This window comes from Balaenoptera physalus, assembly GCF_965194825.1.
Source record: "Balaenoptera physalus genome assembly, chromosome: 1".
Taxonomy (NCBI): Eukaryota; Metazoa; Chordata; class Mammalia; order Artiodactyla; family Balaenopteridae; genus Balaenoptera; species Balaenoptera physalus.
This window is the reverse complement of record NC_138882.1, coordinates 83,896,297-83,911,495: the sequence shown is the minus strand read 5'-3', so window position 1 is coordinate 83,911,495 and position 15,199 is coordinate 83,896,297. Positions and strand designations below refer to the sequence as shown.

The 15,199-nt window shown below is 41.7% G+C and overlaps 1 protein-coding gene across 1 annotated transcript in view; it reads right to left on the bottom strand.

The window, feature by feature from the left end:
* The window catches only part of ADAR (adenosine deaminase RNA specific), a 41,137-nt gene extending 30,191 nt beyond the window's left edge, over window positions 1-10,946 (bottom strand). The window contains 1 exon segment of the mRNA XM_082435298.1: window positions 10,890-10,946. Within this exon segment, the coding sequence (XP_082291424.1) occupies window positions 10,890-10,934 (45 nt within the window). The 5' untranslated portion in view covers window positions 10,935-10,946.
* Window positions 10,947-15,199: the final 4,253 nt, after the last annotated feature.

Below are 15,199 nucleotides of genomic sequence, written 5' to 3'. Positions count from 1 at the left end.
ATGTTTGAAAATGTTCACAGAAAAAAGTTTTTAAAAAGAGACATTAATAAAAAAAAGAAAATGGACAGGGAATCACAGTTACAACACATCATACACAGGACAGAGTTAATATGTATATGTGTCTATATAAAGCCCACATACCCAGATAAGACAGCATGTACATATGGAGTGCTCATATGGGCCAGCACTGTAGTTTATCTTTTATTTTTTATTATTTATTTTTCTGGTTGCACCGGGTCTTAGTTGAGGCTCACGGGCTCCTTAGTTGAGGCATGCGAACTCTTAGTTGCGGCATGCATGTGGGATCTAGCTCCCTGACCGGGGATCAAACCCAGGTCCCCTGCATTGGGAGCGTGGAGTCTTAGCCACTGGACCACTAGGGAAGTCCCTGTACTTTATCTTTTAATTTTCACAACCACCTTATGAGAGAGGTACACTGTTACTGTCCCCATGTTACAGAATGAAAAGCTGAGGTAGGCCAAAGTTGTTCGAGATAACACAGCCAGTAACAGGCTGAGCCAGGATTCAGACTCAAGGCATTTTGGCTCCAGAGCGGGTGCTCTTGGCCATTACACTGCCCCCACTAACTCTGCAGTAGATAAAAAAGCCAGTTCCCAAAAAAGGAAGTGCAAATGCCTGTCAAACGCTTGGGGAAATATTCAGTTACACTTGTAATACATTTTACGTTTTCATTCATAAAATAAGCAATTAAAAAAAATGACCCAGTGCCAGGTGGGGAGATTCCATGGCTACCTTCACAATCTAATCTTGGACTCTAGGAATCCCCTCTGGCCCCCTCCAAAATGTTCTCAAAGATGGTTAGGTCACCATCACCTCCCTTCTTTAACCCTTTATTGGCTACATGTTACTCTTGGGATAAAGGCCCAAGTCCATAACAAGGTCGGCTGTGCACTCCCACTCTCCAGCCAAGCCTATCCTCCCATACTTCACAAAAGGCACCTTCCATCCTGTTTGCCCAATAGCCACAGAGCACTCTTGCAGCCTCGAAAAAGCCAAGTCGTAGACTGTTTTCTCCTCCAGTCCTGTCCCTATGCCAGACGGCATATAGAGTTTATAGTATCCATAACCCTAGGAAGCTTCCTTCACAATCCTTATCAGTAGCTGTAGTTACACAATTGCATGATCTTTGTCTGTCTGTCCTGAGCAGTACTAGCCTTGTACCCCCCATGACCGAGCACAGTGCTTTGGCTATAAAAGGTATTCAACAAATATTTGTCAAAGGAATATACATTAATGATTGAATGAAAGAAAGAGGAGGGAGAAAAGTAAAAAAATAAGGAAAGGAGGAGAAATAGGCATTCTACACTATGGTGGTAAGACTAAGATGCTTTTTTTTACAAAGCAATTGGACAATGTGTGTCAGAAGTCTTAAATATGTTAATAACCTCATTTAATAATCAACAATCATTATTAATATGTAATCATATTGCTACATAATTATTAATAAGTGTAATTAATGATCCAATCATAAAAATCTACCTTGAGGAAGATAATTTGAAATCTAGTACAGAAATTTAAGCTCCCTATAGAATTGTTTACAATAGCAAAAAACTGAAAATAGATTTGATGTCCAAAACTAGAGACACAGTCAAGTAGATTCTGGTACAGTAGTAAATTATACAATACATAAAAGTGACATTTACAAAGAGTTAATGCCATGGAAGATGTTTAGTTCATAATAAGTGGAAAGACATAAAATTTAAATAGAGAACAATTTTGGCTTTGAAAAACAAAATGCCCAAGTGGCAGATAGTGCTGAGTGCCTACCCTAGAACTCTGCCTTCCCTTCTGAGAGAACCCTGATTGTGTCCACATTCATCTGAGAAGGCCAGGCTCCCTCCCCAGACCCAGAGGGAGGACTGTGATTAGTCTAATCTAACTTGGTTTTGGCAATTCCACTCCTCTTGCCAGTGATACATGTGATACAACTCTGGCCAACAAAACACAAAGGAAGTCTGTCAAGGGCTTTCTGTCACAAAGGTTCCTTGCTATGAATAAATGATGCCCTGAGGATGGCAGAGTAGAGGGCTGGGACAACTCTGAGTTGCTGAATCAATCTACCCTGGAACTGCCCTATCTGTGGGCTAACAAACACAGCACTGCACAAAAGACACCAAAATGGGCTTCCCTGGTGGCGCAGTGGTTGAGAATCTGCCTGCTAATGCAGGGGACACGGGTTCGAGCCCTGGTCTGGGAAGATCCCACATGCTGCGGAGCAACTAGGCCCGTGAGCCACAACTACTGAGCCTGCGCGTCTGGAGCCTGTGCTCCGCAACAAGAGAGGCCACGATAGTGAGAGGCCCGCGCACCGCGATGAAGAGTGGCCCCCGCTTGCCACAACTGGAGAAAGCCCTCGCACAGAAACGAAGACCCAACACAGCCAAAAATAAATAAATAAATAAAATTAAAAAAAAAAAAAAAAAAGACACCAAAATGTTAATGATGATATCTGAGAAGTAGGGTTACCAGGGATTTTATTCATTTTAATAGTTTCTTCAATTTTCAAGTTTTCTATAATAAAGCATCTATCACACTCAAAATAAAGGGGAAAAGTTAATAAGAAAAAGAGGTTCATGTATTGCATGAACCTTGCCCTTAAGAAGCTCAGTCTAATAATGGAAATAGCCATGTAAATAAGTGATTAAGATATGCTGTGATAAAACCACAATGAGATACCACTTCACAGCTATTAGAATGGCTAAAATAAAACTAAAAAAAAAACCCTCATAATATCTAATGGTGAGGATATGGAGCAAGTAGAACTCTCACACACTGTTGGTGGGAATGTAAAATGATACAACCACTTTGGAAAACTGTTTGGCAATTTCTTCTAAGGCTAAATATGTAAACGCCCTATGTATGACTCAGCCGCTATACTTCTGGGTACTTACCCAAGGAAAATGAAAAGAGATGGCTACAAAAAGACTTATACAAGAATGTTTATGGAACCAGGGGTAGGGAGAAGGGGAAAGGGAGAGTTGTTTAATGGGTGCAGAGTTTCAGATTTGCAAAATGAAAAAGTTCTGGAGATCTGAACTTTTCACCATGTGAATATACATAATACTACTGAACTGTACACTTAAAAATGGTTAATTTGGTAAATTTTATGTGTTTTTTACCACAGTTAAAAAAAAAAGAAGAAAAAAAAAGAATGTTCCTAGAGCTTTATTCTTGATAGCCGCAAACTGGAAACAACCCCAAAGTACACCAACTGATGAATGAATAAATGACTAATGTATATACATACAGTGGATACTGACACATGCGACATGGCTGAACCTCACTAAAAGAAGCCACACATAAAGTACATACTATATAGTTCTATTTATATGACATTTTAGAACAGGCAAAACTGACCTATGGTGATAGACATCAGAACAGTGGTGGCCTTTGGGGACAGCGGTGACTAGAAAGGTGCACGAGGGAACTTTCTGGGGTGATGGAAATCCTTTATTTCTTGATTTGGATGGTGATTAAATGGGTATATGTATTTGTCAAAATTTACTGAATGGTATTCAATGAATACCATAGCATATTCATTAAATATTTTTACTGTATATAATTACATCTCAAAAAGAGACTTAGGGAAATGGTGAGACAGGTGAACTGGAAGAGGCTAAATTCATCATCTTGGCTATACACCGAGAAGTTGCTAACAGAATAAGAGTGCTTCTTTAAACCAGATCAACAGCAACAGATAAACATCTCATGCAGCAATTTATGGAAATGCTTAAGAACATTAAAATGATGAGAATTATACATACATTTGAACTCAGTTTTGTGGAGCAAGCTTTGATATTCTGCTAAATTTAAAAAAGGAAAAATAAATGATACATACGCACTAATGTAAGTATCTTTAAAACAAAACACAGGACTTCCCTGGTGGCACAGTGGTTAAGAATCCGCCTGCCAATGCAGGGGACACGGGTTCGAGCCCTAGTCCAGGAAGATCCCACATGCCACGGAGCAACTAAGCCCGTGCGCTACAACTACTGAGCCTGCACTCTAGAGCTCACAAGCCACAACTACTGAGCCTGCGTGCCTAGAGACCGTGCTCCGCAACAAGAGAAGCCACTGCAATGAGAAGCCAGCACACCGCAATGAAGAGTAGCCCCACTCGCCGCAACTAGAGAAGGCCCACGCGCAGCAACAAAGACCCAACACAGCCAAAAATAAATAAATAAATAAATTTGTAAAAAACAAAACAAAACATAGACTTTTAAAAAAAATTATTAGCACCTTTAATTATTTAATTATTTATTTATTTATTTTTGTGGCTGTGTTGGGTCTTCGTTTTTCTGTGTGAGGGCTTCCTCTAGCTGCGGCAAGCAGAGGCCACTCTTCATCATGGTGCGCGGGCCTCTCACTATCGTGGCCTCTCTTGTTGCGGAGCACAGGCTCCAGACGCGCAGGCTCAGTAGTTGTGGCTCACGGGCCTAGTTGCTCCGCGGCATGTGGGATCTTCCCAGACCAGGGCTCGAACCCGTGTCCCCTGCATTGGCAGGCAGATTCTCAACCACTGCGCCACCAGGGTAGCTCCCATAGACCTTTATCTAATTAAAACTGCTTTTATTTAAAACATTGTACAATATTTTCATCAAATATCTTGTTTAAATCTGAAATAAAACTGAATATTAGCCTTTCAAAGTCATATGTCAAAAAGCAAACCTTTAGAACACAAAATGAAGAAAAAATATTTTTAAGCTTACAAGCAAAGGAAGAAATCAAAAAGGACAAAATTTGTCTGCAGATGAATGAAAAACAGGTTTTGTATGTTTAATGATAAAGCCAAAATTAGATGGCAAACAACAAACTGGAAGAATGTTTACAGCAAATAAGAGTTTTTTGTTTGTTTTTTACAATGAGCATATACTCATATTTTTTAGAGTATTTGTATAATTTATAAAAAAAAATCACTTAGACACAATAAGCGAATAGACAAAATCAGGAATTAACAGATTTTTTAAAATGGAAATAAAAATGGTTAATATGCATATGCAAAAAAGAAAAGTTCAAACTTAATCATAACAAAAAATGCAAATTAAAATGAGACACCATTTTTCAATCTAGCTAAGATTTTCCTCTTTCACTTAAAATACCCAGTCCTGGAGAAGGCAGGGTGAGACAGAGGCAACAGCGAATGGTTAGGTAGTGCAGTATAAACTCATATTCACTTTTTAGGAAGCAAATGAGGACTAAGCACTACAAGAAGGTATTGCAGCTGGGTAGAAGCGGGGCGGGGCGGGGGGGGGGTCCAGACGTTTGTGGGTGAGTGTGGGGTTAAACAATAGCCCTTTCACCTCAAGTCTCTAACTGTATGAGAACTACTTTTTGTGTGTTAAAAGAAGAAACAAAAGGGTATTCCCCCTCCCGCTATTTTTGTTGGGGGGGTGGGTGTGGCATGGGTAAGTTAAGATAAGATAAGATAAGGCACAATAGTACCCAGGAAGATGGATGTGGATTTGGGCCCTCCCTGGGAGAGGGCGGAAGACCAACACCCGAGCAGCCCCTGTCCTGAAGGACAGACTGCACTCTGGGCTGCAAGTCCCCCATCACCCCGAGGCAGAGTGCTCTCCCTGGGGAGTAGTGGTGGGTACAGCAGAAGCACATTGAAGACAGCTATGGAAAAGGAAAGGTGCAGATCAGCATGTAGAACATGGCTGCATCTGGGTGAAAATCAAACAATGACAACAAGATGGAGTGTATTTTATTTAATAGCTTTGACTACAAAAGCCTAAGAAAAGGTAAGGGAGGAGACACACACCAAGCTATTAGTAGTAGCTCTACCTCTGGAGGGTGAGATGAGCTGGATGGAGAGGGGTCTCATTTCTTTTATAATTTTCTAGTTTGGATTTTTTTTAGCCTCTTTTGAGTGTTTTTGTATTTAAAAAGAAAAAAAAAGTTTTAAAGTTCACAACCTTGATCCCCAAACTCCAGTCAAAGAATAAGTTGCTAAGAGACTTAAAACCATGCCTGGCACACTGTAAGCGCTCAAGGGAATGTTTTAAAGATAAATACTCCAGGACTTCCCTTGTGGCGCAATGGTTAAGAATCTGCCTGCCAAAGCAGGGGACACAGGTTCGAGCTCTGGTCCGGGAAGATCCCACATGCCACGGAGCAACTAAGCCCACCAGCCACACTACTGAAGCCCGTGTGCTCTAGGCCCTGCGTGCCACAACTACTGAAACCCGCACTCCTAGAGGCCATGCTCCTCAAAGGGAGAGGCCACCGCAGTGAGAAGCACGCGCACCGCAACTAGAGAAAGCCCGCGTGCAGCAATGAGGACCCAGCACGGCCAAAAATAAATAAAATTAGAAAAAAAAAAAAAAGATAAAATACTCTAAGGAAAAAAAAGACTCAAACTACAAAAAAAAGCCTTAATATACAACCTATCATAGTTCAGAAGGGTTTGAGGGGGGTGAAATATCTCACAGGGTGGAATTTCCAGGTGGCTGCTCCTTGGGGCCTGACCCTTCACCTCTGTAGGTTCAGATGCACATGGAGAGAGAGGTTCTGCCTTTCTGGGGCATTTACATGTACTTGCATTTACAGACATTTACAGTGAGAACTATATCTATCATGCAGATTGAATCCTCATCAACACCGTGGCATCATTTTCTCCCTGTGGGCAGATTTTCATTCATTCATTTAATAAACATTTATTAAGCACATACTATGTGCCAGGCACGTCCTAGGCCCTAGAGATACAGCAGTAAATAAAATAAAAATTCCTTTCCTCATTATTTACATGAAGCTGATGTTTTAGTGAGAAGACAGGCAACAAACAAATATACAGTGTCAACTGGTTGTAAGTGTTAAGAAGAAAAATAATGCAGCTAAGGAGGAGGTAAGGAATACAAAGCAAAGAGCACCTCTGTCTTCAAGGGGCTCTCAGTCTAGTGGAGAACTGACTAGAAAATAGACAGTTATCAAACAGAAATCAAATCCACAGTAGGGTTGTGCTCAGGGGATGTGACTTCCTCGTTGATGGAGATCAAGGAAGGCTTCTGAGAAGAGAAGCATGACCTGAATCCAAAAGGAAGTCAGTCAGACAAAACAGTGTGTGTGTGTGTGTGTGTGTGTGTGTGTGTGTGTGTGTGTACACGCGTGCATGCACAAACAGCAGATGCAAAGGAGCGGAAGGGATGAAAAGAACATGATCAATGCCACAACAAAATAACAACGTGTGGGCTTCCCTGGTGGCGCAGTGGTTGAGAATCTGCCTGCCAATGCAGGGGAAACGGGTTCGAGCCCTGGTCTGGGACGATCCCACATGCCGCGGAGCAACTGGGCCCGTGAGCCACAATTACTGAGCCTGCACGTCTGGACCCTGTGCTCCGCAACAAGAGAGGCCGCGATAGTGAGAGGCCCGTGCGTGCACCACGATGAAGAGTGGCCCCCGCTTGCCACAACTAGAGAAAGCCCTCGCACAGAAACGAAGACCCAACACAGCCATAAATAAATAAATTAGTTAAAAAAAAAAAAAACAACGTGTGATGGACAAACAAAACCACGTGGATCCATTCCAGTAGGAAGGCTCTGGAAAGGCCTCAAAGAAGTGGGATATAAGCACACATGTCAGCACATATGCCTATGTATACACACACACTTACAGTAATCATCTGTTGTTTTCACCTGTCTAGTACCTCTGCACTTCCCCGTCCCATGTGGTTATGGAAGGAAATTTTACTCCTTCATCTCAAAAGTGGGCCTGTGACACAGATCTGTCTAAACATGGCATCCCTAGCTCCTTGTCCACATGATTAGTTTACAGTGCTAGAAGAGAGCTGTAAGCTCATAGGCTTGGGGCTGCCAAGAGTCACCTTTTTCAGTATGTATGGAGAAAACAGCAGGAAAGAATGAGGGCAATAAACAAAAAGAAGCAGAGAAAGGCAGGGCGAAGAGAGTTCTCATGACATCATTTCAGCCTCATGATCCAGCCATGCCTGAAGCTCACATTTGGACCTCCTAGTTAAATGATCAACCCTTTTTTGCTTATGTTAGTTTACATTAGGTTTCTGCCATTTGTAACTAGATTAATATACCCCTTTCTGGGGAAAGAACTTCACTCTGTGTGTGGTGGTGGTGGGGTACAGAGGGAAAGGGAGGATAAATTATGTTAAAGGATCTCTCCCATTAAGTTTGATAAACATGATGAAATAGGTGGCTTCAAGGCATCTGGGAGGGTATAGAAGCAGCAATGAAAGCTCCTTGGGTGGAGGAACTGAGAGTTTACTTGTCACAATCTATATGGATGGGTTATATAAACCTTTCTGCATTCGTAATAATTCACTATACAGCCCTAAGTCATTTTCAGACTGAGAACCAACACAGAATGGCTCATCAAAAACACCAAGAATATCATCTGTTTAAAACCCGTTTACCATTACCACATTAATGCACATCCGTCACAGACCTTTCTCAAATACTTAATTTTGTGACAAACTTAATATTTTGAACTCTGTATCCCTGATACCAAACCATCATCCAGTGTTCTCCAGGAAACTTAACTCAAGCAGCTGTACCCACTATGGTCCAAGTCTAACAGATGTTACAGCAAAATAAACTGCTGTATCTCAAGAGATCACTACAGAAGCCCAAAAGGGGCTCAGACCCTGTTGTTCACATAAACTCAAATCAGTTGGTCACAGATAATAATACCAGTCTTGGTCTGAAACACAGCTTCAAATCTTTAAATCCATGAATCAGAAAGATGCTCATATTACACTGTGTTACAGTATAAAAATAGCTAGCTTAAAGGAAACTGTGTGTGTTAGCAATGGGTCTCCTTCTGGCAGACGTAACAATACCTCAAGATTTTTTCTTCTTTCCACAGACATTTACCAAATACCTACTGTTTGCCCACTATCCCAGCACTGTGCGCCCATGAGCCTTTCCTTTTTCTCTGGGTGAAAAGGCTAAATCTTGCTTTGCATCTGGACAATGCTGGGTAAAATGTAAAATAAAAGGTAATTTATCACTGGACAATTTGAGATGTTATTCTTACAGCAAACACCGGCCCTCTAAACTCTGCTTATGCCTCCCTTCCCCCACTACACCTCACACTGCCAGGATTCTAGTCACTGAGAAATAACAAGACCCAACCCCTACATAGCCTGAGGGCCTGGGTTCAAGTTTCAGCTCTGCCATTAAATAGTGTCAGGAACTTGGCTAAGCTCACCTTCTGCATCTGCAAAATGGGGATAATACTTATTATAGCACTGGGCTGCCGGAGGGATTAAAGAAATTAGTGTATGTTGAGAGCTCAGTACAGGGTCACACACATAGCACGTGCTCAATAAAGAGAAGCTATAAATAAGAGAATAAAGTGAGACTTCTTCCAGTTCTAAAATGTTATGGTCTATTGTAGAGAGAGTATGGGTTTTGAGTCTCCCCCGCCACCCCAAGTCTGCTTTATCATATCTGGCAGAACAGCAAGCACACAGAATAGCAAAACATTCCCCTGCTTTTCAAGCAGCTGTACCAATGGGAAACCTTGAGCAAGGGAGCAAGTTCAAGTCATGGGTGCTGGGCCCTTACTAATAATAGCTAGACACTTCAGATTCTGACAACAACCCTGCAAGGTAGATATAATTATCCTCATTTTGTAGATAAGACCAAGTAGGAGTAGAAAGGTTAAATAACTCACTCACTGTCACACAGCTGGCAAATGCAGACCAGACTCCCAAAAGTCATGCCCCCTTTCCACTCTTTTCCCTGCCTCCCATACAGCAAGCACACCCAGCTGTCCGTGAAATAATGAAATAACGGAAAAGATATCTCAAAATCTCTGCAACGATGGGAACGGGCCTTCTTTAGTAAAGAAAGAAACTGCCATCATCACTCGCATTTGCTCGACAATTTGTTGCTCCGACGTTCTCGGCTCCCAGTGACCTGTTCTAGCAATCCGGCCTCCCTCTCCAACAGCAGCCACTGTGTAGGCCTCTGTGTGCAAATCTTCTCCCTTAGCAGCTTAGGCTCTGTTCCCTCCCCAACCGCAGGCTGGGACTCCCCGACACTGCGTTTAAAATCCAATGACAGGTGCGTATGCCTCTTTGAAAGGCAAGTTTCCCAAACTCTGACACCAACAGGGCACACCTGAGGCAGGCTTACCCTCTAGCGGGACCCAAGAATCAAGCCAAGCAGATGAAGGAAGGGGAGGTGACGCAACTAGGCCTCCTGCACCAAGGCCAGACCGAGGCAGAACGCAGTGGCCGTGACCCCGCAGTGGGCTCTCCACCGCGGACGCCTACGCCTTCCCCGTATAAGGCACGCCAAGGGCTGCGGATATTATCCCAGGGATGAGGCGCGGGCCTATGCAGTCAGAGGAGAAGGCGCAGGAAGGCGCGGACCTGAACGAGTCCCAGGCGCCTAGCTCTCCAGTCACTCTCCCCCAGGGGAGGGAGTTGGCGAGAGGGACACAAGGGCCTTTGGTACCCAGCTGTTCGGCTCCGGCTGGCACGAGCGCCGGAGCATCCGTGCGCAGCCTCTGCCGCCCACACCCGCGCACACCCGGGAGCACAAACACCCGCACACAAGCCCTTGGCCCCCGGCGCCCGCCTCCCCGCAAGGCTGCTGAGCCCCGCCGCTGCCCCCGACCCCCGCCTCCCCACTTGGCCCTGCGGCCACACTCAGAGCCCACCCGGGCGCCCCTGCGCTCCCCCTTCCAGTAGCGCCGGACACTGGAGCGGCGGCGCGAGCCGGGCGTTCAGGCCACAGAAGGTGATAGCGGGGAAGGGAAAAGCCTCTTACCGGGTCTTGTAATTCTCCGGGACACAGCGCGACACCAGAGACTGCCAGTGGCGCCGGGACCCTCCCCCCGCCCTCCCCCACCACGTAGCCCTCCCCCACCACGTAGCCCTCTCTACCTTCAGTCGGGAATCAATGGCCCGGTCGCGGATTGGTGACATCATTGGCGCGCCGGGCGTGGGAGGGAGCACCACGTGATTGCTCCCTCTTTTGTTTGCGTCCTAGTTAAGCTAGGATTTTGTTGCTTCCTCCTTGGGTTTTTACTAATCTGTGAATGGCGTTGTCGTAGGCACGGTGGAGAGTAGGTACCTGGGTTTGGTATGCTACATTTTTGCTCATGGCCTTGATTAAACTCCTCAGTCATTTATAACGTAGTTGGGCCGGAAGGCCTGAGACGTATGTGGGTACCATCTTTTTTTTTTTTTTTTTAAATGGATATCAAGTACACAGAATTAGTTAATAATACCCTATAATCAGTATTCCTTGTATGGCACGTTCAAATTAAATATTTTTTAAATGTTATAATGAACATCACCTTTAACTCCCCATTTTGCCGCCCCAACCAAGAACTAAAATATTATCAATAATTTTAATGTACTTATAAGTGGTCGCCATCCTTTACCTCTGCCTTCCCCTCAGAAGTAACCTCCATCCTGACTTGTGTTTACACAACTTTTATATTGCTTTAATTTCTTTTCACAGTTATATGCATTATTAAACGCTATTTTTTTTTTTTATTAGTTTTGTGTGTGTGTGTGTGTGTTTGAACTTTCATCTAATGTTCTGGACTTTTATTTTAACAAACACGTTCCTAAGTTACTTAGTCCATTCAGGCTGCTATAACAAATACCAGATTTTTAAACAGAAATTTATTTCTCACAGTTCTAGAGGCTGGAAGTCAGGATGCCAGCATGTTATAGGGAGGGCCCTTTTCCTCTTGGCAGAGTTCTCCTTGTATGGCAGAAGGAGTTAGGGTTCTCTGTGTGGTCTCTTTTATAAGAACTCCAATCCCATTCATGAGGGCTCCACCCTCATGACTTAAGCCCCTCCCAAAGGCCCCACCTCCTAATACCATCCACTGGGCCTCAGGATTTCAACATATGAATTTGGGGGAGAACACAAATGTTGACCATAGCACTAAGATTCATTCTTCTGGTTGAGTGAAGTTGCATTTCATTCTTTTTCACTGCTATATAACAAATCATTTTGTGAGTGTACCATTATTTATCCATTCTCTGGCTGCTGAATATTTATGCAATTTCCAGTTGTTGGTGTTTTTTTGTTTTTGTTTTTGTTTTGCTTTTTCCAACTGTGCTGCTATGAGCATTGCCTTTTGGTTCCTCTATACAAACTTTTCTCTTGGGTATATTTACCTAGGAGTGGAATTGATGGGTTTTGGGTATGTCAGTGTTCAACTCTGTGTCATAGTGCCAAATCTTTATTCAAAGTGGTTATACCAGTTTACAATCCTAGCAATTTCTAGCATCCACATCTTCCCTAATACTTGAGACTTCTTGATTTTTGCCAATGAAATGGGAGTTAAATGGTGTCTCATCCTGGCTTTATTGGCATATCCCTGAAGTTAAGCATCTCTTACATATTTTATCTGTAGTTCTTTTCTATGAAATGTCAGTGTAGGGCATTCAGGGGTTTCAAGGCAGATCAAGGAAAAAGGCATGACTGTGAGGTGGCAGTAGCACAGGCAAGCTTTATTTGGACAAGTTTTGACAGGTTTGCAGACAGGGGAAGTCCCTCACAGAACCTGATAATTCAGAGACTACTTAGGGGCAGGGAGGGGAGGCATCTGGAAGGAGAGGACAAGGAAATTCCCAGAGGAGAGGGGACTTACATGTTTATGTGATGTGCTCAGCTGCCTAACAGAGAGCCTCTGGGTCAGAAAGCTCCAAAGGGCAGCAGCAGCTTGGGGTCTATAACCACAGGGTTTATCTTATCTATGACTAGCAGATGTTGGGTGCACTTTGGTGAAGTATGCATGGCAGGCAGGCAGCTCTAAATGGCTAAAAATCTGCTTATTTGGGCTATGCTTAAAACAACTAGATATGTAAAAATTTGACTTTAGTGCAGGCAGGTTTTTGAGCTAATTGATCCTAGCCTGCTGTGAAGAAATAAACAACTTGGGGGGCTATATACAGAGCCCAACATTGGCTCATTTTTATACTAGTCACTTCATAGTCACTTTTGCCTATTTTCAAAGTGGATTGTCAAATTCTTTATATACTCCGATACTAATTCTTTGTCAGTGATATGTGTTGCAAATTTCTTCTTTCATTCGTAGCTTGCCTTTTCACTTTCTTTTTTTGATAAATAGATGTACTTAACTTTGAACTTATACATACTTATACTGTTTTTTCCTACCCTAATATATATTAACTTACTGTTACTTCTAAAAATATGTAGTTTTGCTTTTGACATTTTAATCCTTATTCTTTCTGGAATTTACTTTTGTTTATGGTGTGAGGTAGGGAATCCAATTTTACTTTTTACGTACAACGGAGAATTTTTTCCAGCTTTCTTTGTTGACCAGCCCCACCTTTCTCAACTGATCTGTCATGCCAGCTTTGTCATGTGTCAACATCCCATTTATGTATATGGGTCTGTTTCTGAGCTGTCTATTCAGTTCCACTGGACAACTTATCTTGGTGCCAGCACCACTCTACTTAATTACCATAGTTTTATAAAAAGTCTTGATTACTTAGTAGGGCAAATTTTCCTTATTTTTCTTCTTTATCTTTTGTCTTGGCTAGTCTTAGTCTTTTGTTTTTCCATACATATTTTAGAACAAGCTCCTCAAGTTGCACACACACACACACACACACGCACACACACCTGTTGGGATTTTAACTGGAATTGTGTTGAATATGTAGATCAATCTGGAGAGAATTGACATCTTTATGATTTTGAGTCTTCCAATTCATGAGCAAGGAATAGATATCTTTTTATTAGGTCTTCATTAATGTCTTTTAGTAGAGGTTTTTTATTTTATGTGTCCAGATCTTGCACATCTTTTGTTGGGTTTATTCATAGATACATTGTTTTTATTGCTATTGTAAATGATATCCTATAAAAATTATGCGTTGTAATTGTTTGTTGCTAGTATAGAAATAAATTGGACTTTTGTATATTGATATTGTGTCCAGTCACTTTGCTGGAAACAATAATTTGTCTTTGATTCTAATAATTTTTCTATTATTCTTTCTAATAATTGTTCTATTGATTCTTCCAATAATTCATTTCTAGATTCTTTTGGATTTTTCTATGTAAACAATTATTATCTGAAATCTATGTCCATTTTGCCTCCTATCCAGCCCTTATTGCCTTTTATTCCTATTAAAGTATTATACTGGTTAGGACCTCCAGTACAATGTTAATAGAAATGGTGCTATTTTCTTGACATTCTTACTTGGGCACTCTTGACTTGATCCTGATTTTTGAAAAGGAAATTTAGAATTATTTTTGTAGAATATTTTTGGTAAATAAATTTAGAGTAATATTTTGAAGGCTTTTTGTAAATCCCCTTTGTCAGATTAAAGAAGGTTCCTTTTTAACCATTTTTTAGATTGAAGTATAGTTAATTTACAATATTGTGTTAGTTTCATGTGTACAGCAAAGTGATTCAGTTATACATATATATATATTCAGATTCTTTACAATTACAGGTTATTACAAGATATTGAATATAGTTCCTTGTGCTATACAGTAGGTCCTTGTTGTTTATGTATTTTATATATAGTAGGGTGTATATGTTAATCCAAAACTCCTAATTTATCCCCTCCCCCCAATTTGGTAACCATAAGTTTGTTTTCTATGTCTGTGGGTCTATGTCTGTTTTGTAAATAAGTTCATTTGTATCATTTTTTTAGATTCCATATATAAGTGATATCATATGATATTTGTCTTTCACTGTCTGACTTCACTTAGTATGATAATCTCTAGGTCCATCCATGTTGCTGCAAATGGCATTATTTCATTCTTTTTTGTGGCTTCTTTATCCATTTATCTATTGATGTACAGACAGTTCCTCAAATATTCTCCCCTTCTTGTAAGAGAACTACACATTTCCACCTATTGCCACGTGATTTGAACTGCCCCTTTTGGGAATATGCATATCCACCCAGCTGACAATGGGTTTGGTCACAATGACTTCACATCTGACCGGAATCTTTAAAAAATATTCTCTGTGTGTTTCCACTAGCTCTCTTGCTCATTTCCCTCTTCAATGAGAATGGCATATCCTCCACTGGGGATCTGAGAATGCAGAAGATATGTGGCATACACAGCAAGCAAAAAATAAACACTGAGATTTGGGATTTTGTTAGTTACCACAGCATATTATAGTGAAAACTGACTGATAAATTATTTGTCTGTGTCTTCTCTTCTTTTTTTCTTAGATAAATCATTGCAAAGCTTT